The sequence below is a fragment of the Rosa rugosa genome, chromosome 4, assembly GCF_958449725.1.
Source record: "Rosa rugosa chromosome 4, drRosRugo1.1, whole genome shotgun sequence".
Taxonomy (NCBI): domain Eukaryota; kingdom Viridiplantae; phylum Streptophyta; class Magnoliopsida; order Rosales; family Rosaceae; genus Rosa; species Rosa rugosa.
Window position 1 is genome coordinate 11,086,456 of NC_084823.1, and position 25,331 is coordinate 11,111,786.

The 25,331-nt window shown below is 41.3% G+C and overlaps 2 protein-coding genes and 1 long non-coding RNA gene across 5 annotated transcripts in view; all 3 read right to left on the reverse strand.

The window, feature by feature from the left end:
• LOC133706537 (disease resistance protein RPV1-like) overlaps window positions 1-25,331 on the reverse strand; it is a 94,818-nt gene that overhangs the window by 49,345 nt on the left and 20,142 nt on the right. The gene's annotated exons all lie outside the window — the stretch shown is intronic.
• Window positions 3,764-11,062, reverse strand: LOC133742636 (disease resistance protein RUN1-like). Of its 2 annotated transcripts, none has more exons than XM_062170324.1 (8): window positions 10,513-11,062; window positions 9,232-10,333; window positions 8,728-9,006; window positions 7,989-8,639; window positions 6,527-7,515; window positions 5,840-6,336; window positions 4,746-5,026; window positions 3,764-4,625 (listed from the first exon to the last, which is right to left on the reverse strand). In XM_062170324.1, the coding sequence occupies exons 1-6, from the start codon at window positions 10,971-10,973 to the stop codon at window positions 6,231-6,233; spliced, it is 3,588 nt and encodes a 1,195-aa protein (XP_062026308.1). In that variant the 5' UTR covers window positions 10,974-11,062; the 3' UTR covers window positions 3,764-4,625; window positions 4,746-5,026; window positions 5,840-6,230. The 2 variants fall into 2 exon arrangements, with proteins under 2 accessions (XP_062026308.1, XP_062026307.1); XM_062170323.1 differs by having other exon boundaries at window positions 4,746-5,040.
• On the reverse strand, window positions 13,739-15,782 carry LOC133742186 (uncharacterized). The gene is made up of 2 exons (XR_009862404.1): window positions 15,296-15,782; window positions 13,739-14,030 (listed from the first exon to the last, which is right to left on the reverse strand). It is a non-coding gene; the product is annotated as an uncharacterized LOC133742186 (long non-coding RNA).

Consider the following 25,331-nt stretch of genomic DNA (forward strand, 5'->3'; position numbering starts at 1 on the left):
ATATGCCAGCAGATAAATGCTATCATGAATTCATGATAGGCTCACTTACAATTATCATAATTGCTTTCATGATGGAGGCTCTAAAGATTTTCCAGAGCTTGTGCACTGATCTGTGAATAATTTGGTTGAGGAGTATTCCATATTAATTCCATTAAATCTGATAATTCATTGAAATGGAGGCAGAAGACCCAGAAAGAAAGGAAAAAAACAAGTTTTATCGGGGAGTAATAAAGGGCTATTGGGAGACAATAGATGTCTATTGGAGGGCAATACATATTTTGAATTGATGTAATTTCCTCGTTTTTTCCCCTTAATCAAAGTTTTATTTGCCTAAATTTAGGGAGATTATTTCTCATTTCAGCAATTGAAAGTTCTAATGGGGCGCAATATACGTCTATTGGGGGGCAATAGAAGTCTATTTAGGGCAATAAATGTTTTCAAAAAATTCCGGTGGGCAGCAGTCGGTGACCGGATTCCAGCATCCGGCGACAGACTCCAGCGACCGATGACCGGCTCCGGCGAAGTCTCATATGGTTTCTCTCTCTTCCATTCTCTCTCTCTCTCTAAATAATAAAGGGGTGAGGGTAAAATAGTATTAAAAACTGTTAATGCTTGGATCCGTTGGGGATCTAATTAACGATAAGTAAGAGAGAGAGAGAGAGAGAGAGAGAGGGCGACACAAGCGAAGTATAGTGGTTCATTTCCCGCCTTAGCGGGAAACTACGTCCACTTGAATGTTTAACTAGTGTGTTGAGCCTTGCGGCCCAAGCGGATTACATGAGTGTAATAGAGTGTGGAGTAAGTGAGAAGGAGTCTCCTTTTATAGGTGAAGGAGTGCTCTTCCTTTACATTTTCTTAGATGTGGGACAAGAAAACAACTATTCTAGTGTAGAAATGCATATTGTGGAGGCAAATTGGCAAGGCCGGAAAGGTGGCTTCCCGGCGACGGATTTGCGACTTCCGGATATCGTAGCGTAGCTTGAACATAGGGCTACAAGATGCAAGTCTCGGTTGGGCCTCACCATGGCTTGTGGATGTCCCAAAGAGGGTGTTACTTATGCTTGGTGATGTAGAGAACTAGCTTGCTAGTGTAGGTATAAACAAGTCCCCGAAGTCCCCGAGTAAGAGTAGCTTCTTGGTTGGGGAGTTCAAATCATGAAGTCATCAAGCATAAGTAATATCCAAGAGGCGCACGGCCCCTACAAGTCCCCGAGCTCCGCAAGCAAGAAGGGACTCGCTATCCTGTATCACAAAAGACAAAAATTTGTATATGTAGTTACATCGGAGGTGCACTAATGTATGAAGTGCATGAGATAATGGGGTGTCGCCCTGCCGCATGGCGGTAGGTCGCAGACCATAGACTCGTGGAGCCCGGAGGCTAGATCATATGTAAGAAAACATGAAAAAGTGTGGTGCCCGGAGGCTAGACCACATGTATGAAGCATTGTGAACCGAGAGCGTAATTAAAGCATGTTGGATAAGTGGAGCGAGTTAGGTGTTCGAGCAAGTTGGGTGTAGGCGCTGTATGAGCGTGCGGGGCGTAGCCCAAGCGAGTCGCGGCCATGCTTTGATACCCAAGCGAGTCGTAACCGTTTCGCAAGCGTTTATCCGAGCATGTTTAATTGAGCTAAAAGTGTCACAAGGTTCTAGATGAATGTCACATGAAAGTGAATTTAAGTATGTGTGTAGCGTGTACTTGTAGGAAAGTTGCTAATAACATGCGTAAAAGTAGGAAAAGCATGGCATTGGCATGGTAGTAGCTCGGAAAAGATAAGACATTGTTACTTATCTTGTGCCAATTTGGAGGCTGGCGGAGTTTGGCCTAGCGTGGCGGTCTATTGCCTGTGGCGGATAAAATACGCCGACAATATCCGTCAACTCGTAGATGCGGTTGAATGCTTGATGGAAATAGTTGAATTTCCTCGAAACAAAAGAGGTGATTAGTACATGAGTATGTAAAATCAACACTAGTATATATCTTGCATATGTATTTGGGCGGTGGGGGCACATATATATACATCATGAACTATGTAATTGAAATTATAGAATTGATGAAGGTATATATGTGAAGTATAGATGGCTATATATACCGCCTGTTATCAAGTAATTACACATATATGCATGGCTGCAAGTAACTACACAAATAATGTGGCTAGCGGACACGTACCAAACACGTGTGTAAGCTATGTACGTAGCTATGCATGCCAAGGTGAGCTGCATGCTTGCAGGGGTTTTCACGTGTGTTAGGTGCACCACGACCATGTGCGCTGCCAGAAATTAGTGGAAGAAGATGCCGCTGACTGACGCTTTGCTTTGCCGTTGGCTAGAGCTTCGCCGACCGAAGCTCGGAGGTCTGCTACCGCTGCCTGGGCGTTGGCGTGCTGGCAGTGGAGCTTGCTAGCTGGAGTTGATGCTTGAGGCACATGGGTTCAGCAGAGGCAGCAGCGACCTTTGGCGGAGGCGCGGAGTTCGGCGGAGCTTGAGGTCGGCGGAGGAAGAAGACCGGCGGAAACTAGCAGCAGGCCCGGAGTTCGACGGAACTCGGGTTCGGCGGTGCTTGAGTTCGGCGGAGGAAGAAGACCGGCGGAAACTAGCAGCAGGCCCGGAGTTCGGCGGAACTCGGGTTCAGCGGTGCTGCAAAGCAGAGTGGAAGCTCTGAGCTCGAGTTCAGCGGAGCGGAGTCCGAGCTCGAGTCCGGCAGAGATGCTCGGCGGAAGAGCTCAGTTGGGCGGAGGTGCTGGTGGAGCAGAGCCGGCTAGCGGAGGGAGCAGCTCGACGGAGGACCAGGGCTGAGGAGAGCGCTGGTGTCCGGCCGAAGCTGAAGTTCACCGGAGCGGAAGTCTGGCGGAGCGGAGCCTGATGGAGACCACGATCGAAGGCGGACGGAGCTGCAGTTGGTAGGAACTGGCGGGAAATTTGAAAATTGGAGGGGTGCCCAGAGAAGTTTTCTGGGTGTCCAGAGAATTTTTGCCGCCCATTTTTTTTTTTTTTTGAAGGTTCAGCGTTGACCAACCTTGTCAGCATTGACCAGACCCTATGGGCGTTGACCAGCCCCGCCGGGCGTTGACCGACCCCTCCGGGCGTTGACCAGCCCTAATTTGATGTTGAATGAGCGTTGACTCGACTCTTTCGGGTCAAAGCTCGTGGTAGGTGACGAAGCCTTTGTGTTGGCTTCCCACAGACGGCGCCAATGTTAATGCTTGGATCCGTTGGGAATCTAATTAACGATAAGTGAGAGAGAGAGAGAGAGAGGGCGACACAAGCGAAGTATAGTGGTTCATTTCCCGCCTTAGCGGGAAACTACGTCCACTTGAATGTTTAACTAGTGTGTTGAGCCTTGCGGCCCAAGCGGATTACATGAGTGTAATGGAGTGTGGAGTAAGTGAGAAGGAGTCTCCTTTTATAGGTGAAGGAGTGCTCTTCCTTTACATTTTCTTAGATGTGGGACAAGAAAACAACTATTCTAGTGTGGAAATGCATATTGTGGAGGCAACTTGGCAAGGCCGGAAAGGTGGCTTCCCGGCGACGGATTTGCGACTTCCGGATACCGTAGCGTAGCTTGAACATAGGGCTACAAGATGCAAGTCTCGGTTGGGCCTCACCATGGCTTGTGGATGTCCCAAAGAGGGTGTTACTTATGCTTGGTGATGTAGAGAACTAGCTTGCTAGTGTAGGTATAAACAAAAACAAAACAAAAAAACCTTAATGGGGTATTAGGGAATACCTCCTTAGAGTACGGGAATTAAAAAAACTTAATGGGGTAAGTGGGAAAAAAATCCCTAAAAATGGGATAAATGGACAAAAACCTTATTATTTTTTTCTTACAAAAACATATTTGCCACTTTTCCAAGATTAGCGTTGAAACAACTAATGAGTGTAAATGGAATATCCAACCCTTATTAATACTGCTCAGAGAAATCATGGATTAAAACTGCACAGAAACATCATGAGTCTGACATGAGGAAAAAGAAGGGTACCGGCTACTCCTATGACAGCAACAGCAACATAACACCAAGATTCAGAGAAAAGATCTGAAGTTAACAATCTGAGGTCCATCAACACATCAGCTTCCTTCAACACTTCACTTTCAGCTTTCTCTGCTTATTCTCCGATCAGAATTCATACTCGGATTGGCTAGGTCCTGATATCTCATCCTGGCTAGGTCCTGATGTCTCTTCCTGTAAAGATCGTTTTAGTCCGCTCAGGCCTTGTCGAGATGAAAAGTCCAGGTTCCACAACTTATCTACGGAGGATGGTACTTCACTGATGGCTGTGCCACTTATAAGAAGAGTTCTCAACAAAGACATATATTTATTTATTTCAAAAAAACAAAGACATATATCCTATATTCTTGCTCAAATTTTGAAATCTCGAACAGCCAGAAAGAACAGAGTCTCAACGTAATTCAAGTAATAAAAGTCCTCCGGAAGGTCCTTGAGCATCGTGCAGCCTTTAAGGTTTAGGAAGGTAAGTCCATAAAGAAGTCCAATGGATTTGTCAATCTCTGGCAAACTTACAGAGTCTTTAAGGATCAAATACCGTAGATATGGGAGTTGTGAAAAGTCTGGTGATTGTGTTAGATAATGTGAATGACTGAGATTAAGTATCTCAAATTTCCCAAGCCACTGTTAGACAACACCAAAAGAAGAAAAAGAAAAAAAAATCAAAAATCTCAAAAGAAGGGAAGGAGAGCGTGACCTAATGTATTAAAACAGAGGAAAATGATTGAAAGTTTCTTGATATACCCTGGAAAAATCCCAAACTCGTACAAGATTGCCGTACCGCAGGTCAATAGAAACCAGGTATGTTTCATTAAGAAACACATTTCGTATGACCTGTGGAGAGAATCCTCGCAAGCAAAGCCAGCTTAACTTTCTGGGAAACTTGTCGCAGTTTCCAGTGAGTTGTACATACTTGACTTGGAGCAATTTCAGTCTCTTCATGTTCCTAAATGCTTCTGTATCGAAACTCTCATGTTGTCAGATCTTTGCAAGTTTAGAGCTAGTACTTCAGTCTCTTCAGTTCCCTGTTAACAGAAGCCTAAATAAAAAAAAAAAAGATTATTCGCATGTGAGCAAAAGATGTTATCCACTGGTGTGCAGAAGAGTCATGAATGCATTTAACTTTCTTAATGCCACAATTAAATGAAAGGATTATGGACCCTAGAATATGAATTTAATGAAGCACATTAGAGAGGGGATGGTTTGGAGTAATTGAGCACTGCTTCTTCACTATAAGTATTAGAGATGGGATGCCTATGCTTGTCTTGCTGGAGCTGGGAGTACTTACAGATTGACCGTGTTAGGACATTGTGGTATGGGGCACCCAATTACAAATGAAGTAGAAACTATGAAAACGAGTGAAGCACAAGATGATAGGCAAATTGTAGAAGGATTTTAGTATAACAAAAGGATACAACAATTTCTCTTCTACAATAAGGAGAGCACAATTGACAATACCCTCTCTTATAACAGGAGGAAATACACTCTTAACAGAGGAAAGACAATTGAGTTATAAAAGAAATCTCTATACTCTCTCTATGTTTTCACTCACAACATGGGATTACAACTCTATAACATAGGTCCTCTATTTATACTAGATAGAGGAGGTTACAACTAACTTCTTAAAGCTTAAGAAACTTAGCTATAGATGAGTTGTAAATGCAATCTTTACAGCTATCATATGTTGGAAAGTAAGCCACCATTCTTGACTAATCAAGAACTTAACCATGAAGTAAGCCACAATTTTTTACTAATCAAGAACTTAAGTATGAACAAAGCCACCATTTTTGACTTAATCAAGAACTTAAGCATGAAGTAAGAGGCAAAAGTAGCTTTACCTCCACAGACCGGACGCCACAATCTACTACGTCTTTTAGGGCAGTTACAGTTAGGTGATTCTTCAGGAACAACCTCTCTGCCCATGTCTCGAAGCAATTCATGCATCATGAGCTTGTTTTTCTCACTGACAGTTACAAGGCAACGTTCGAGCAAGACACTGATTTCTATTGCTGGAGGAAAACCACAGCCCTCCAGTATGTGTGACATATTCCTTGTCCATTCCAATGAAGAAACAACATATAGGTGGAGTATGTTCTTCCAGCTCTTATCCATTGCATCATAGCTTATTCTGAGAGTTGACTGAATTCTGGCCTCAGGAATTTATTCCACTTTCTTCAGTGCGCTTTCCCAATCTCATACACTCTTTTAAAACAGAAAGACCCTATGTACTTACATGAGCCTTGAAGCAATCGCCTCGCGAGGCACTAACAAGATGCCTTTGCCTAAGCTTTCGCAAATCTTGTCAACAATTATTTCAATACAAATTCCTTCGACCCTGCAATTAGATTCAGAATTGAAAGAGAACTAAGAAATAGAAAGAAATCACCACATTGTGTAAAGCCTAAAGGAGAAAAGAAGGACCAAACCATATGATCAACCAAAAAGGAAAAGCAGTAACAGCAAGCATTTAACAAAGAGGGAAAAAGAAGAGAAAAAAGAAAGAAAAGGAAGATGAGTATTATTACCGACAAACAGAAGTATCATAGCCAGTCAAATTCGCCGCTCCCGTGAGAGCAGCTCTCCACCCGGATATCTTGTCTTCCGTTTCTCTAGCTTCATGATTCTTAAATGCCTTACCAAAACTACCGGCCTGGTTTCTGACATGAGAAGAATCAACATAATAGAACACTGGGAAAGCCAACTGCCCCCGTGTTTTTCTACACTCCAGGATCTGCACCAGCTCCTCGAGACACCAACTTGAATCCGCGTAGTTCTCTGAGAAGATGATGAGAGAGATCCTACACTCTTGGATTATCCGCACCAATTCCTCTGATATGTTTTCTTCACTTCTTAGTCCCTCGGCATCCCTAAACGTCACAACTCCGGCACGATCTAGTGCCGCGTAGAGATGGTCCGTGAAGGTCCTTCCTGTGTCTTCACCCCTGAAGCTCAAGAACACCTCGTACTTCCAGTGTCGCGAGGAAGATGAATATGATGGCAGCGGCGATGAGGAGGACGACTTTATATTGTAGTAATGGCCTCCTGCCGGATTATCAGCATCACTTGGAAAGTATTTGTATGGGATAGGCTCGCACTCGATCGTATTTTCATTGATAAGTTTGGGATCCCATACAAGACTGACCCCAGTTTTCTTCACTCTGAAACCAGATCCAATTGCAACTTCAACCTTCACAAAGTCATCACCTTCCAAATTGAACTGATCGTTTAACAAATTTACCCGCCAAATAACTTCATGTGAAGTTATTTCGGTGAGAGGAGTTGGCTTGACAACAAAGCGAATGCGCTTGGTATAATTTGTAACAAAAATGGATATACCACTTGGAGACATGTCCTCGTCAAAACAAGAAGAACAAACTACGCACACAGCGAAAGCTTGTAAGTTAGTTTGAGGCACTTGGAAAAAGACTTGGTCACTTTCTCTGACATATGTGAACTGCTTTGGAAAATCATTTCCCGGCAAATAAATGCCACCATCTCCCGTTGCAGTCAATCCCTATATGATGAAGAATACAAACGGAATATTTTAAGTCAAGATTTGGAAAGTAGTTCAAATAAATCTAGGCTTTTATTATTAGGATTATTTCTTTAGGATTCTTCAAGGATATTCTTAGTTATTCTAGAGTTATCTTAGCCTCCCTATATATAGAGGCCTTTGTAGTCTTTTATTTTCAGATTGAGATTAATAAAAATTGAAAGCTTTTGCTTCTCTCCAGGTTTGTGTGATGCAACCTAACCTTAGGTGTGATGCCTAAGTCCTCTAGGTGTGATGCCTAGAAACCCTACTGGTGTGATTCTAGTAGTTATCCTTCTGTCTTCTTAGTCTACTGCAGATTATCTCTACAGCATCCTTAGTTCTACAGTTTACGTATTGGTCCTGCATCACTATACCATATTAAGCAGACACCATATCAATCTGTGCACCATGTCTTCCTGTTTGAGAGAGAGAGAGAGAGAGAGAGAGAGAACCTGTAGGATGCTCTGCCTCGACGCTTCAGAAGAGTTTGAATTTGGAATTATTGCAAGTGCAGTGCAGTGATCTGGTAAATCTCCACTTGCAGGAAGGTGTGTGCAATTATAGAAACATGGACGTTCAAGATGGGAAATGCCACTGGGTTGTGGAAGGTTATGAACATTACTGCCTTCCAAATTGCAATACATCAAAGAGGTATACTCATGAGGAAAATAATTTTTTGGCACATCCGGGAACCTTAGTTTCAGGCGAACCAGGCCTTGTACAGATGAGTAGTTCAGGTTTGTCAATCTTCCTATATAGGGTGGTACTTGACTTATGGCTGTGCCACTTACAGCAAGAGTTTTCAGTGATGTCATCTCCCCTATGTCCTCAACAAAATTCTCAAATCTTGAGCAGCCAGAAAGAACAAGAGTTTCAATACCTCTCAACTTATAGAAATTCTTTGGAAGGTCCTTAAGCATTTTGCAGTCTTTAAGGTTTACCAAAGCAACTCTTTTAACATCTCCAATAGACTGGTGCATCTCTGACAAACTCTTACAGCCCTTCATGATCAAATACTCAAGATTTGGGAGTTTTGAAAAGTCTGGTGATTGTGTTAGATAATGTGAATGACTGAGATTAAGAATCTTCAACTCCTTGAGCACCTGTTAAACAAGACCAATACAAAACGAAAATCAAAATCCAAAAAGATAAGAAAGAAACAGTTCAAAAGTTTGCTTCAGCTTAATCTACCCTGGGATGCTCCCAAACTTGTACGAGATTGCTGTACTGCAGGTCCATAGAAACCAGGTTTCCTTGATTAAGAAAATCAGTTCCTATGGACTTTAGAGAGAATCCATGCCAGCAGAGCCATCTCAAATTTTTGGAAAGATGGTCGTACTCTCCAATCAGCTCTACATAGTTGAGTTGGAGCAATTTCAGTTTCTTCATCTTTCTAAATGCTTGTGTTCTGAAAGTCTTTTTCTGAGATCTTTGCAGATTCAGAGCAAGCCCTTTAATCTCCTTAGTTCCCTGTTAACAGAAGGCAGTAAGTAAGAAAAATCTTGTTTGCATGTGAAAACTGATATATGCTCATGACTCATGAGTCATGAATGCCAACTGGATTTTGTACAATAATAATGACATGGAGCACTGAAATGTGATGGAGGGCTATGGTTTTGCATAAATGAAATTTGCAACTTATCTTTAGTATTAGATATGGGATGCATATGCTTGTCTTGAGTGGGAAGTACTTACAGATCCCTCTGTCAATATATCTAATACATCTTCCTGACACCACAATCTACTACGTTCTTCAGGGTCTTCGGGGGATTGTTCACGAACAACTTCTCTGCCCATGTCGCGAAGCAAATTGTGCATTGTGAGTTTGTTTTTTTCACTAACAACTAAAAGGCAACGCTGAATGAGGACACTGGTATCTATTGCTGCAGAAAGACCACAGCCCTCGAGTATATTTATGACATGGTTCTTGTCCATTCCAATGAAGAAACAAGATACATCAAGGAATAAGTTCTTCTGGTTCTCATCAATTGCATCATAGCTTATTTTGAGCTTTTTCTGAATTTTTCCATCAGGAATTCTTTCCAATTTCTTCAATGTGCTTTTCCAATCTCTTACGTCCTTCCTTCCAAAGAGAAAAGACCCTAAAACTTCAAGAGCCAGTGGTAAACCTCCACAGTAGGTAACCACAGTTCTTGAGAGCTCCAAAAATTCTGCATCAGGACAATAATTTTGAAATGCATGCCAACTAAAGAGCTCCAGAGCTTCTTCTTTATTCATTTCACGAGTCAGATGTATCGACACTTTAAGTTGCTCTAGCAAATGTTGATCTCTTGTAGTTATAACAATTCTACTTCCTGGACCAAATGAATCATGCCTTATGGCTAATGCAGTTAATTGGTCCACATCGTCTACATCATCAACAATGACAAGTACCTTTCTCTTTCTAAGTCTTTCTTTTATCACAATGATCCCTCTATCAGGATTACCTACTTCTATCTCGGTTGGTCTTAAGATATCAGAAAGAAGTGTTTCTTGCAAAATGATCTTACCATTTGACTGCTTCGCAGTTTCCCCAACATTTGCAAGAAAACTTGTACCTTCAAAACTACGATAAAATTTGTTATAGATGGCTTTAGCAACAGATGTTTTGCCTATTCCACCCATACCCCAAATTCCAACCATGTGAACATCATCATCTGCTCCAACACATAATGATTTACTAATCTCTTCAACGCGAGAATCTATTCCAATTGGGTAGTCGGCTACATGTAAGTATGTGTTGGTCAGCCGTCTACCAATCTGGTCAACAATGTCATCGATAAACCCTGCCTCACCCCTGTCGATTTAATTCAGAAATAGAACAAAGACTCAGTGCGCAACTACAATGCTGAATTGAGTTAATATCTTATTGATAATGACTACAGGTGAAGCTCTACAGATGCTAAACAAGATGGACCAAAAGGAAAAAGGAAATTAAATTCAACAGCTAGCAGTAAAAATAGGGCGAGTAGATACCTATTAGAAGTAGTACTAAGATGGAAGCCAGACAAATTTGCAGCTTCATGAAGAGCAGCTATCCACCTGGATACTTTCACTGCAGATCTATTTGCAGCTTTATGTTGTACAAATGCCTCCGCAAAACTACCCGTCTGATGCCTGACATCTGAAGGCTCAACACGATAGAATATTGGAAAAACAGTATGCCCCAATGTTTTTCTACACTCCATGATCTTCACCAGCTCATCAAGACACCATTTTGAACTCGCATAGTTCGCTGAGAAGACTATGAGAGATATCCTACACCCTTCGATTCCCCTGATCAATGACGGTGATATTTCTTCCCCTCTCTCTAGTTCTTCGTCGTCGATGAAGGGATGGATTCCAGACGCAACTAATTTGCTGTGGAGGTGGCTCGTGAAGTTGTTGCGTGTGTCTGGACCTCTGAAGCTCAAGAACACGTCGTAGGATGAAGCCATTTCTGACTTTCTTCTCCCTAACCCGGTCCCCCTTTACTAATCGCTACTCAAATAAGAAATGAATAAAATACAATGCTCTCTCCATCTTCTAGAGACTGGGGTGGACATGTGTCATCATGCTAATGGCTGCACGGCATCACTGCAAGGCCCGATGTAAGGGAATCAGGGGAGCTTGTCTTTCCGGGTAATTTCCATGAAAAAATTTGACTAGCTTTTTCATTTTTTACTTTTTGTTGACCAGCCTTTTCTTTTGTTACAAGAAACCTTTAGCCTAAATTGATTCTGTGACCAAAATATATATATATATCTATTTTATTTTCATACCTATCATTTTGACAAGAAATTACACACATAACAAATGCAATACAACATGCGGTTGCTAAGGCCTCGACTGAACTCCATCTACCGCACATTCAATTTCCTGAATGCCTCGTGCATCTTGACAAGAGTGAGACTTGGAAGGCTCCATCAATGATCATTCGATCCCTCCTGTTACAATTTTTCTACTCTTTATACACGATTACAACACACAAAGTGAAGTTAAAATATTTTCACAATCAAGTGTATGAAGTATGGATGATTATATACTTTGGTGTATGAACTTTGAAAACTATCATATTGGTATATGAACAGATTGGGGCTATCCTTGTGGCGTCGTCGTCGGACGGGATTTTAAGGTTGGTTTGTTCTTTGAAGGGGTTGATTGGTATGGGCACGAACAGATTGGGGGAGGTGGGATGCCTTCGGCAGGCTGGGTAGATCGTTTCAGATCTCGTCTTCTTGGGTCGTCGAGCGTAGGCTGGGAAAGACAGCTGGTACATGTTTGAATACATCGTAATAGAAGAGACTCATGTTATTATTTAGGGATGAGCCAAGCCAATATACACCTAAGTTCATATACCAATCTGATAGTTTTCAAAGTTCATACACCAAAGCATATAATCATCCATACTTCATACACTTGATTGTGAAAATATTTTAACTTCACTTTGTGTGTTGTTGATGCAGAACGGATGGCAGTCCAATTCGAAGAGCAGATTGATCGTGCAAAAGGAGAAAAACGAAAGTCACTAGTAGCCACGCCATAGCTTGGTGTCCGATTGGAGCGTGCCATAGCTTTCCGGAAAGGGAATCGCGCCAGGAACGAAACATGTAGCTATGCTACGATGTGTGGGATTTTTCGGGCTTTCGGGGTCTTTTAGGGCCTCAAAAATGCAATTTACTGAATTTTCGTTTTCCTAGTTTGTTTTGGGTTTGTTTTATTTTACCCGTGGGCTTTAGGGTTTTATTGTTAGTCGCCATAAGGTTTCTTTTCTCATATATAAGCAACCTTAAACGGCTGCAGAACTATCTTTTATCATATTATCAATCAGATTGCGATTTTTCTCTTTTATCTCTGGTGGACTCCAGAACCTTTGTTTTAGGTTTATTGCTTGTAAACTTAGGTGATCTTTTCCGACTGCGTCAGTTGTAATCGTGTACAAAGAGTAGGAAAATTGTATTGACCTTGCCTTACTGATTTAGGGTGAGAATTTGAGAAGCCAAGCCAATTGTCGCCTTAATTTTTAATTATCAAATCTGAACCACTCGATTCCATAGCCCATTTACTACAATATGAAGCCGCTGCAGGAATTAATTGCAAATTTGCTGCTTCATGAAGAGCAGCTATCCACCCAGATACCTTCTCTGCAGATATATTTGCAGCTTTATGTTTTCCAATGCCTCTGCAAAGCTACCCGTCTGATTCCTAACATCTGAAGGATCAACACTATAGAATATTGGAAAAACAGCTTGCCTAGGGGCGGATCTAGGTAGGTGGCTGATTGGGCTATAGCCCAACCCAAAATTCCTTAAATATATGATCAATTGTAAGTGCCAAGTTTTCACATAACCATGTCTGGTTCAGTTGGCAAAGTGACTCATTGCTTCCCAAGTAACCTTGGTTCGAATCCCGTCAAAAGCATTTAGTGCATGTTTTCTTGGTTGTTATATTGTTTTTTGAGTTAATTACACATAAGTGCATCTTTGAATGTTTTTTTAGCGCTACCAACTAATTTTTTCCCTCATAAGGCCACTAGATTAAAAATTGTGTTATACTTTGGATATAAAAACCAACATATTTACATAAATGTCACTAGAGTAAAAAGTCAACAACTCTCTCTTCTCTCCTGCGAGGTCTCCGGTCAACTCCGGCCAACCTCCGGCGGGTCTCCAACAAACTCCGGCGACCACAAAAGCTACTGTTACTAGCAACAAAAACTACTCTTATGAGATTTCCGACAACCTCCGGCGAGATCACAAAAGCTACTATCACTAGCAATAAAAACTACTGTCACTAGCAATAAAAGCTACACTGGTGAGATTTCCGGCGAAGTCACAAAAGCTACTATTACCAGCAACAAAAGCTACTGTCACAAACAAAAACTCCGCTGGTGAAATTTCCAACGAGGTCACAAAAGCTATTGTCACCAGCAACAAAAGCTATTGTCACCGACACAAAAATATACTCTCACTAGCAACAAATGGCTACTGTCACCATCACCAGCAACAAAATCTACTCCCACCATCACCAAAAGCTACTCTCATCAATGTCAAAAGTTATAACCAAGCAGGTCAAAAACTACTATCACATAGAACAAAAGCTACTCTTAGAGATTGAGAAAGCTATTCTCAAATACTAACAAATCTATGAAAATGTAAAAGATACAACCAAAACAAAAATGCTACTGCAATCAAGAAAAGAAAACATATTCAATGATATAAAATGTATGCAACATTCAACAATGATATCACAATGTAAAAATTAACTTCCATAGTTGTCAAAAGTAACTACTATAGTTGTGAAAATCTATTACAATAGTTGTATAAAGCTATAGTCAATGCTGTAATGCTATTATCATTTTTCAATGGTGACGATCTAAACACATAGGCATAATTTTGCCACCTTTAGCACGTTCAACATTTTTTGGTTGACCAAATAATCTCTTGGTCAATGGAGGCTTAAATATCCAAATTCACCTGATTTTAGAAAGTGACTACTACATATGCAAAAGAATTCTGCAATAACAGAGATACAACAAAATATTAGTATTTGAAATGAAAACTAAAAACAACAATGTATCATTGTGCCGCAAACGTGGCACTCTTTATCAACTAGATAATGAAAAACAAGTAATCTAAAAAGCTACTTTCATAGATACAAAAATCTACTATAACACATGTACAAAGCTACTAAACCATTAATAAAAAAAACTATTGATATAGGTATAGAAAACTACTGTAAAACATGTACAAAGCTACTAGACCAGTAAAAAAAAGCTACTGACATAGGTATGTAAAGCTATTGTAACACATGTACAAAGCTACTAGACCAGTAATAAAAAGCTATTGACACAGGTACAAAAAACTACTATAACATGTACAGTACAAAAAACTACTTTAACATGTACAAAGTTACTAGACCAGTAATAAAAAGCTACTGACATAGATATTGATTGCACAAAACCAACTTATTATACATGTTAATAGTGTAACACAAATTCCAACAAGAAATGGTAGAGATATGAGTCCGACCCATACAGAAGAAGGATTTTCAAAATGTCACCATAAATCTTGAGCTGTCCCGCTAAAACCTCTTGAGCTGGTTGGTTTAATTATGACAGATGGTTGTTTAGTGTGTATCAGTGTGTAATTGCTTGTGCGCTCACCAGTTATGGAAGGGCCCCGTACTTTTGTACACACTCACTACACATTTCTGTGCATCCTCTAAATAAACATTTCATCAATCAACACAAAGATTCCAAACTAAAGAAATATGTATAGTCCACTTAAATGAATCAATGGACTTCAAAGGATGCAATCATTTATACAAACTGATACACACAAAGGATGCAATCATTTATTTATTCGATGGATAAACAATGAAGCACCAAGGCATTGTTTTGAAAACCAAGACAATATATTTGTCAGACCTGGGCACCCTGTTTGTTATTACGTCTCCGTCCTAAAGAACATATTGAAGCAACCAGACTCCATAATTAAACTTAGAGAGAATGATTATACACTACAGAATTTGTATGTAAAGGCATTCTTTTCATGCTTAATAGCATGTAGTAGTATGCGAAACCAAGCAACCACAATCGAAGCTTATAGTCAAAATTTTATAAACAGTGATCTATAAAACTTCACAAATGTCAATCAACCAATATTGCTCCCATCAATTAATGAATATACACGAATCCAATGCCCTAATTGAATCCAATTTCAAATTAACCCCAAAATTTTCAACTCAAAACCCTAACATAGAGAGAATAGGGACTGACCGTGATGGCTGGACATTAGGCGCCGGTAGAGCATTGACGAAATTCACCAGCGAGAAGAAAGAGGTAAAAACATGAGTGGCGCCACCGGAGATGAGCCGATAAGCTGGATCAACGACGTTGGACAACCAATGCTTCCCTCGGTCGGCTTTGTTCTGAGGCGGACGAGAGTAAGGAGTCGGCGGCTTGCGGCCTGAGATCGTTGGGTTCAACATTCCAGATCGGCAACGCCAGGGAGATGGAGAGAGAGAGAGAGACATCTCGGCTACCCTGCGAAGGAGGACAAACTCCGATCCATGATCCTCAAGTTCGGCAACCACGGCCACGAGATTGATTGAAAATCCGAGACGAAATCACAGAGGTTCTACTGCGATCTAGAGAGAGAGCGCTTCATCTTCGTTTGCGTGAGAGAGAGAGAGAGAGAGAGAGAGATGGAAATAAACTGAAAATGAAACTGAGGTAGAGAAAGAAAGCGACACCTAAGGGTAAAATATGTATAGCATATAAAAGAGCTGATGGTTTTGGGCCTAAAGTGGCCTTATATATACAAAACAATTTAGGTGGCCATATGACTAATATAAGTCTCAAAGTGACACTTATATGTAATTTTCTATTGTTTTTTTCCCCATTTTCTTCTTTTATTTTTTTTTTCTCCCTTCTTCTCTTCCTACTAAAATCTTCTTGCCTAGTTTTTTTTTTTTTTTTTTTTTTTGCTCTTTCCCAATTTTCTATTCCATTCTTTCTATTAATATATATATTTTTTTAATTTAGTCTCAAAATTCTTAGAAACATTGATAGGAAAAAAAAAAATCTTAGGGCAAACCTTAGATTAGCCCCCCCCCCCCCCCCCCCCAAAAAAAAAAATCTTTGACCCAATGTTTTTCTACACTCCATGATCTTCACCACCTCATCAAGACACCATTTTGAACTCGCATAGTTCGCTGAGAAGGCAATGAGAGAGATCCTAGACCCTTGGATTGCCCTCATCAATTGCGTTGATATATCTTCCCCTCTTCTTAGTTCTTCGTCGTCTATGAAGGAATGGATTCCAGACGCAACTAATCTGCTATGGAGGTGGCCCGTGAAGTTTTTGCGTGTGTCTACACCTCCGAAGCTCAAGAGCACGTCCTACACCCAACTTCCCTTTGTGGAAGAGGTCAAGAGGATGAAGCCATTTATGATTTGTTTCTCCCTCTGAAGCTCAAGAACACGTTCAACCTTTACTAATTGCTACTCAAAATAAGAAATGAATAAAATCCAATGCTCACTCCATCATCTAGAGAGCGATGTGGACATGTGTCATCACCGGAAGGCCCAATGTAAAGGAATCAAGGGATCTGTTGTCAGCACATCTCACACAGAAAGTGACGAGGTACACAGATACAAAAGAGCCGACTGAGTATTTACTATTATGTATGCAGTGGGTGAATTTATCAAGGTCATGTTAGAAAAATGATAAATAAAAGCTGCATTGGCGCAAGCTCAATATAGACGGTGTTGTCCTTGTGGCAATTTGACCAAGTAAAAGGAATTCCAGTGGCGTCATATAATTAGTAATCTTTATTTTTCTTTTCATACCTATCATTTTGACAAGAATATACACATGGAAAATGCAACACATGACGTGTCACGCCCCGAATTTTGAATAATAAATTCAAATCCGAAACATGAAATAAACAATTTAATCAAATAAACGTTATGAGTTTTTTTCTCAGAGATAAACACACCTCGCCTCACTCACTAATACATAAACCAAATCCTCAAGAGTTTAATAATACAACACACTCTCTCCAAAATTAAATGTAAGCTCAATGAGCATAACAACCTCACATTAAAGCTGTAACTCCAATCCCACTACTCTAAGCAGCCTGATCACCTTCTCGATTCTCCTGACCTGTAGGATTACCCGCTACACAATTTGAATAGTGTACCGGGATTGCAACAACACCAAACCCGGTAAGCCATGACAGCCCGTATGAGTAAACAAGAAGGAACTGTTGATTTATTAAATTACAATTCTTACAATTCAAGTAAAAATTCAACAGTATTACGTCTGCAAAGAGACGTTAAACCACTCATAGAAAACCACAAGAAATACATTTCCACAATCCTCAACTCACAATACACCACACTGGTCCTACAGACACTCAAGCTACATAGCACCACTTTGGTCCAACTTGACCCTACGTTAGAGTTCTAACTACATCGTTACCTGTCATCTCAGCCAAGGTTTAAATAAACGATAAACATCTCGGTTAATATTTAACCGGCGGTCTTCGGACTTTCCCCCTGTCCTCAGAGCACTACATCTCGGTTATTATTTAACCGGCGTTCTTCGGACACTCCCTGTCCTCAGAGCACTACATCTCGGTTATTATTTAACCGGCGTTCTTCAGACTCTTCCGGTCCTTAGAGCACAACATCTCGGTTATTATTTAACTGGCGTTCTTCGGACTCTCCCCTGTCCTCAGAGCACTACATCTCGGTTATTATTTAACCGGCGTTCTTCGGACTTTCCCCTGTCCTCAGAGCACTACAATTCTACCCTCTAATCAACTCATAAGGTCAACATGATTATCACACACATTTATCGATTAGCATTATAATAAATAATCATGGCAATTTCAAAGACAATATCATATCATAACCAAGTTATCGCAATTCCACACACACCTCAATGTCACACCATTCCATATATAATCACGTAATTATATATATACGTAATCATCCGCTCAGGGATAATCACTAATACCAACTATAAATCAAGCACAAAAAATCGTGAAATTCATTTTGTATAATTAAAATCATTTTACTTACCTATGGACCGTAGTTGATCAAGTCCATATGATTTAAAACAAATATTTATTCCATAAATATTTTCACACAATTACGACAAAATAAAGTAATTAAAGGTACTCGGTTCATAATATGAACTACGTGAGGTTTACTCACCTCTAATCCCGCTGCGTCTTCAATTTCACAATACACATCAAAACCGCTCACCAAGGAAGACCGTCAATCACCTAATCAAACAATGATCTTAACTTAGCCAACAACTCATAAACATACTCAAACAACAATCCAACGGTCGGATCGAAATTAAATGATGATCCAACGATCGGATCCTCACGGATCGCCTTTAGGATCATCCTCCAAAAATCATCACGAAGATCCAACGGTCAGATCTTCCTGAATCTTCCTTATAAACATCTCCACAAAATTTTATGAAAATCCGACGGTCGGATTCTCACGAATCGCACTCTGAATCACTATTTCACAATTTTACGAAGATCCAACGGTCGGATCTTCGCCCGTGACCTCACAAATTCATCGGGACAGTCCTACGATCAACATATCAGAACTACAAGTCCATCGGACGGTCCGATCTTCACAGATCACAAATCGAACGATCGAAATTGATTGAAATCGTAAAATTCATAACTTAATCATACTATCTCCAAAAATTATGAATTATATATGCAGACGATCGTATCGACACGTAGAACAGAAAAATGGACAGAAACTGTACTTAGGGTGGCCGGAGGTCGCCAGAAACCACCATCACAGTGGCGGCACCGCCGCCCATCCAAAGTCAAAATTAGACAAAACTCCCAACATGAAAGTTCTTCATCTTAACTCGAATTGAAACTTTCATAACTACACCAAAGTCAGATTATGAGCCAAAAAGTATAATTTTACCTCGCAATGTTTGAATCTCGAAGAACCCTAGTTTCCCAATCTTCAAAATTCGAGCTCCACAGGTGACATCGTTGCAAGCCGCTTGGAGGGAAGCATCTACGGCCTCTGGGCTAGAAAAGCCCTCAAAGAACTCGAGCTATGGTGGCCGGAGTTGGGAGAACCAAGGTCGGCGATTTTGGGCGATTTTAGCTCGGCGGAGCAACTTCCCGGGGTTGCAACGGCCTCCACAGTGCTTCCCATGCTAAAAGGCTTCCACAGACGTGTAGGTGGGAGTGTGGTGAACAAAACCCACTCAACAATTCGACCTATTGTGGACGGAGGAGGAAGAATGAAGGAGGCGAAATGGCTACAGTAGCCGAGCTCGGGAGAGAAAAATCTGCAGAAAATGGAAATTTTCGGGATTTTTTTGCTATTTATAGAAATTTCCCCAAATTTCAATTGATCATAGCTTTCTCATACGAACTCCGATTTTTGCGTTCCACATATGCACGAGATCGTATCGACGAGCTCTACAACTTTCATGAAGAAAGTTTTCCCAAATTCCGTAAGTATAAAAAGTCACTTTTTGATGACCCCTAAATAACGTTCGATTTCGAAAATAAAATCGTTCGAACTACTTCCACAACTTCTCCAAGCTTCGTACTTGCTCCTAATACCGCGAAATCAATTCTAAAAATCCACGGAATTTAATTTGGATTTTTCAGGGTATTACATGATGCGGTTGCTAAGGCTAGATTTGTGGCCTCGACTGTACTACATATATCAGTCCATCTCTTACCACACATTCAATGCCCTGAGAACAACCGCAATGCCTTGTGCAGTTCTTGACAAGAGTGAGACTTGTAAAGCTCTATCAATGATCATCCGACCACTCGAGTAGTCCAATACAATCTTCTCCTCTTTATCCACGATTACACTGTGCAAAGTTAAAATACACATTAAATGGGTCTCTCTGGGAAACACGGCAAGACAAAACAATGCTTTGCATTTATTCTTCAATTTCAAACAAAGGCCTTTTCACTACAAATATGCAGAAACTCAAATGGTCAAATTGACTCTTTGTACCTATATCGTGTGACTGTGCGGTGTTTACTGTGTCGAGAGGCCAACAAAATGAATCTTCATCTACTTTGGTTCTGATCATGTTCACAATTCCAGAAAGGATGACTCAGAGCAAGTTGACTCAACAACCAAGCAAGTTGACTCAATTCCAGGAAGGTTGATTCTTGGGAACCGATAGTGCAATAGACAAATTATAAAGTAGTGAAAATTCGAAAAGATATTGGCTTCGTAACTAAAACTAATTAGCAATGGACAAAGTAAACTCTTATCCTTACAATCCCATAAAATAGGTCTCTATTTTCCAACATGGAGTTCATATTCTCAACACTTTTGTTCTTTCTTCACTTTAAAGAAGAAGAAAAATATTATAATTTCACAGAGCATATCTCCTGTTGAACAAACTGGCAAACACATACGATGGTGCAACTGTAAGTGACCCAGATATATCACCAGGCAAACACAGGCTAGTTACTAACTAAATGTTAATTGTTGAAGAAACAAGCAAGTAGATCCAGTAATATATGCCATTCAAAATGTTGGAAGAGATTTAAAATTCAAACTTCCCATTCCGAAAAAATAAGAATAAAGAAAAGGGATTTTTGTCCACTTACCCCATTTTTAGATATTTTTTTCCCACTTACCCCATTTTTAGAGATTTTTTTCCTACTTACCCCATTAAGTTTTTTCAATTCCCTCTTACCCAAAACACTCTACGGAAGTCTTCCCTAATACCCCATTAAGATTTTTTTTTTTTTTTAATTTTTTTAATACCATTTTACCCTCATCCCTTTATTACTTAGAGAGAGAGAGAGAGAGAGAATGGAAGAGAGAGAAACCATAGAGACTTCACCGGAGCCCGGTCACCGGTCGCCGGAATCCCGTCACCGGCTGCCGCCCACAGGAATTTTCTGAAAATCTTACCTGAAAGGTTTATTGCCCCCAATAGACATCTATTGCCCCGCAATAGAGGGGCAATAGAGGTCTATTGCCTTCAATAGGACTTTCAGTCGCCAGAATGTGAACTAATCTCCCTAAATTTAGACAAATAAAACTTTGATTAAAGAAAAAAAGAGGAGATTTCATCAATTCAAAACGTCTATTGCCCCCAAATAGAGGCCTATTGCCACTCAATAGAACTTTTGGTAGCCGGAATGGGAACTAATATTCCTAAAATTAGACAGTTAAAACTTTGATTAAAGAAAAAAATGAAGAGATTATATCAATTTGAAAACGTCTATTGCCCCCCAATAGCCCTGTATTACCCCCCGGATAAAACTTTTTTTTTTCTTTTTTCTCTCTTTCTGGCCCTTCTGCCCCATTTTACCTTAAAAAAAAAAAAAGGCAGAACAACATTTTCTCGAGCTCCGATCCGGAGCAAAGCAAGGACCAGAAACCCCAAACCCAACCCAATCCCCCACCACTCTCCTCCATCTAGCTTTCAACCAGGACCACACCTGCTTCTCTGCCGCCACAGACTCCGGCTTCCTCGTCTACACCTGCGACCCCTCCGATCCACGACACGGCTTCGGATTCGTCCCGATGCTCTTCCACTGCCACTACTTCGTTGTCCTCAACGGCGGACCCGACCCGTTCTGCCCTCCCAACAAGGTCATGATCTACGACGACCGTCAGTCCCACTGCCTCACCGAGCTATTCCGATGACATGATTGGGCTGCCTTCGATTCTGATGACATGAGGAACTGTTTCTGTGTGTGTGTGTGTGTGTGTGAGAGAGAGAGAGAGAGAGAGAGAGAGGGAGAGAGAGGCCAGTGATTTTGCAGAGAGAGGTGTTTGGCTCCAGAATTTTGCTGCAGCTGGTCAACAGTCTCTTTTCTGCGCGGGCGTGCCAGCACCGTTAGGGTGCGGTCATCGGGGGTGTCCCTTGACCTGACTTCTTTCAAGCGATTGTGGACGAGAAGAGCACCAACCTCGTCGTGGGATTCTTTGTGCCTCGTGGCGAGGACTTTTACTGAGCTTCTTGAAAATCACAATCAATACTCGATGTTGTAGATCGAGCAGAGCGAGAACCACTGGGAAGTGAGGAGAACTTGCTAAAGCGTGACTTTAGCTTGACTGGGTTGCTAGGGCGTTACCCTTACTTGGCTGGTTCTATAACTGTTGTGGTCGCGGCACTACCGTCGGCTCCCGAGGAGACTAGGACCGAAGTACGTTGACAGAGGGTTTGGTGGCACTGAAAGTCGGCTTCTGAGAAGACTAGGACTAGGAGTGTGATCAACGGTAAGAGAAAGAGAAGGAGAGGAGTTGCTCTTAGAGAAGTTTCTCTAGAGAGAACTTAGATCATCTTAGAGATGTTTTGATGTTGTGAATGTGTTGGTGTCTTTGGTCGTGGTACTACAATCGGCTCCCGAGGAGACTAGGATCCAAGCACATTGACAGAGGGTTTGGTGGCACTGAAAGTCAGCTTCTAAGAAGACTAGGACTAGGAGTGTGATCACCGGTAAGAGAAAGAGAATGAGAGGAGTTGCTCTTAGAGAGGTTGCTCTAGAGAGAACTTAGATCATCTTAGAGATGTTTTGATGTTGTGAATGTGTTGGTGTCATGTTGTCTTGTTTTTGCCTCTATATATAGGCTTCCAAGCAACACTATTTGGCCTTTAAACAAATCATAATGGAGCACTTAATGGGATCATGGTGGAGCACTTATGAGATTATGGAATTGTTAGGTTCAAGCACTTAAACACTAATGGAATGTTAGGTTTAAGCACTTAAAACACTAATGGAATGTTAGGTTTAAGCACTTACTGCTCCAATTTTGCTGCAGCTATATCTCCACCAAAACCTCAAAATGGGCCTTCGACTTCTTCATATAAAATGATCCATAATGAGTGTAAATTATTGTGGCAAATTTTCAGAGCTTTCTTCCTTGTGGTTTGGCCGGAAATGCTGCTGGACCTCTTACAGGTCCAGTTTTCCAGTTTTTCTTCTGCAGAAAATTGGACTGATTGTTTGAAGGCCTTCCACTCAAAACTAGCTCTGGCACTCTTCATAAGAAATTATCCTTGGGCTTTCTAGATTTAATCTGGAAAGTTTTAGCTCATTTCGATTTCATTTGATTAGTCTGCCGCCCCTCTTTCCTTGTTTAGCTCGGTTTCTCCTAGCCGAAGTAGGAAAATGTGCTAAAGTTGATTTTGCATGCTTCCATGCTTCCATAGTAGGCTTTATTTAGCCTTTAAATATATATTTTGAGCTTGTCGACAATATATAGCTTGAGCCACTGATATTGACTCAATTTCTCCAAGACGTGCCTTGTCAGGCTAAAATGTTCATTTTGAGTCCAAACATTGCCCCCCAGACCTCGAAGTCAAAGGTCTTCGTCTTGACTGAAGAGGTCTTGAATCAACACTACTCTTATAATGTTGTTGCTCCAAAGCCACTTGTATTGGCTTGACTGTTTCCATATAGGCCTCTAAATAGGCTATAAAGCTTGAATGCCACTATTGAATTACCTTTGTCAGGAACTGACGCTTCCTTTCTCAACTTTATTGCCCCCCTCATGGATCTGATGTCTGGTATGCAGTGAATTGATGAAAGTGGGATAGGTTGTAGGAGATCAGAACTTTAGCATGCCCCTCATGCGAAGGAGACTACTTTTGATCTCGAATGAGGATCCTTCTCTTCCTTGGTGGTTGCTTCGCCATGTGTATAGCAACAAGTATCTGCCTTGTTCACTGGTTCTCTGTTGATTTTCTCAAATGTAGGGGTTAGAGCCGCTTTCCTGGCTTGATCAAGGCCTATAGTACTTGGCGACATAAGATGCAAAATTGCAAACTGTTTGCTGTCATTTAATCCTTTGCGAATCTTATGCCGAAGACGATGATTGGATCATGGCTATTGACATCATGACGTGTGACCAAGTGAAACCACCATACTTGCTGCAACTTTAGCATCTAAAACCGCATCGGTTTTAATCATGTTTTAATTAAAAAAACATCAGGCCACTATGCTGACCCTGCGGTGGTAAGAAAAGGTGGAATATCCTCACTGTCGCCTTAGATGCGATCCTCAAAATGGAATAATGATTCATTAATTATCAACCAGGGCCACTCACTGGCCCAACTAATAAATTAATCTCCAAAATATCTGAACTATAAATCAAGGTGTAATGGAGAAGTAATCCTTGCGACCTAGAAATGGCATCCAAGAAACCATTCGTTATCGATCAGGCAGATGAAATCACTGAGAAAGCCGCATTCAACTGGCGGACTAACATGAGTATTCGATGTAGACATCAGACCGGAGAGGAGAGAAGCCGACTGATGGGCTTTGGTGGCGGTGATAGTCAAGCGAGTCTGGGTCCCACACCTCGTGATCGTTTGCCAGATGATGCTATGGCCTATTATGGGCTTCCCATCCGCCGTCCCATAGCGTCTCTTCGGCAGGTGCCTGGTGATTTTAGCATTTGGGGACCAAGGAGGAAAGTGGGCTTCTGGCCTACCGTCACTCCCGAGGAAAAGGTTTGGTATCAGGAGGTCCGAGCGAGAGATTTGGCCCGATGGGATGCGGTGGGTATCACCCAAACCATTGATCTATGCTTCTGTCTTCTTCATAATATTAGCCCTGCACTGCTAGCCGCCGCTCTTTGCTTCTGGAACACCTCCAGCAATACGAATCGATTTCCAGTTTGGGCAGATGAGCATAACTCTGCTGGATGTTCTTACCAACACGGGGTTGCCCATTGACTTTGACCCCTATGTGCATGGTCAGTTTGATGACATTCAATTTTCCTTGAGAATGGATATGGCTGGTCAAGGGCATCACAACAAATCCTACCCATTCTGGCGCGACTATTACTGCACCCAGCGTGACCATACAGGAGGTATCGCATTCCTGGAATTCTGGCTTTGCAAATTTATCTTTTGCACTTCTTCCAACAAACCTACTGGGCCCTAGAATTCTCTGGCCACTGCTCTCTACAATGGTATTTGCGTTGGCCTTGGGCAACCTGTATTGGGTGCGTTATATCGCTCCCTTTATAGAGCCGTAATGTGCCCATTTGATACCGACATTAGTGGCCCCTTCTGGATCCTTGCCTTTTGGCTGCAGATTTATTTCACTCTCTTCCGTCGCGGCGATATTCCAAAGGAACCTCCAGTTGATTCCCTTTTGGGGAACTGGCTTTGCCGCAACGTAAGGTATCGAGGTCCACCCTACTCCGAGTGTTTTATTTACTTGTACTTGCTGGGAGAGATGCCGGACCCAAAAATAGTCCTTTCTAGGTGATTCCCTCCTCCCCTTGATGATGGCTTTCTGCCCAATGG

Coding starts and splice junctions, on each gene's coding strand:
- LOC133742636 (XM_062170324.1), bottom strand. CDS start 10,973: ATGGCTTCATCCTACGACGTGTTCTTGAGCTTCAGAGGTCCAGACACA. Junction 9,007..9,231: donor ATATATTGACAGAGGGATCT/GTAAGTACTTCC, acceptor TTCTGTTAACAG/GGAACTAAGGAGATTAAAGG. Junction 7,516..7,988: donor CGAGGCAGAGCATCCTACAG/GTTCTCTCTCTC, acceptor TTCATCATATAG/GGATTGACTGCAACGGGAGA.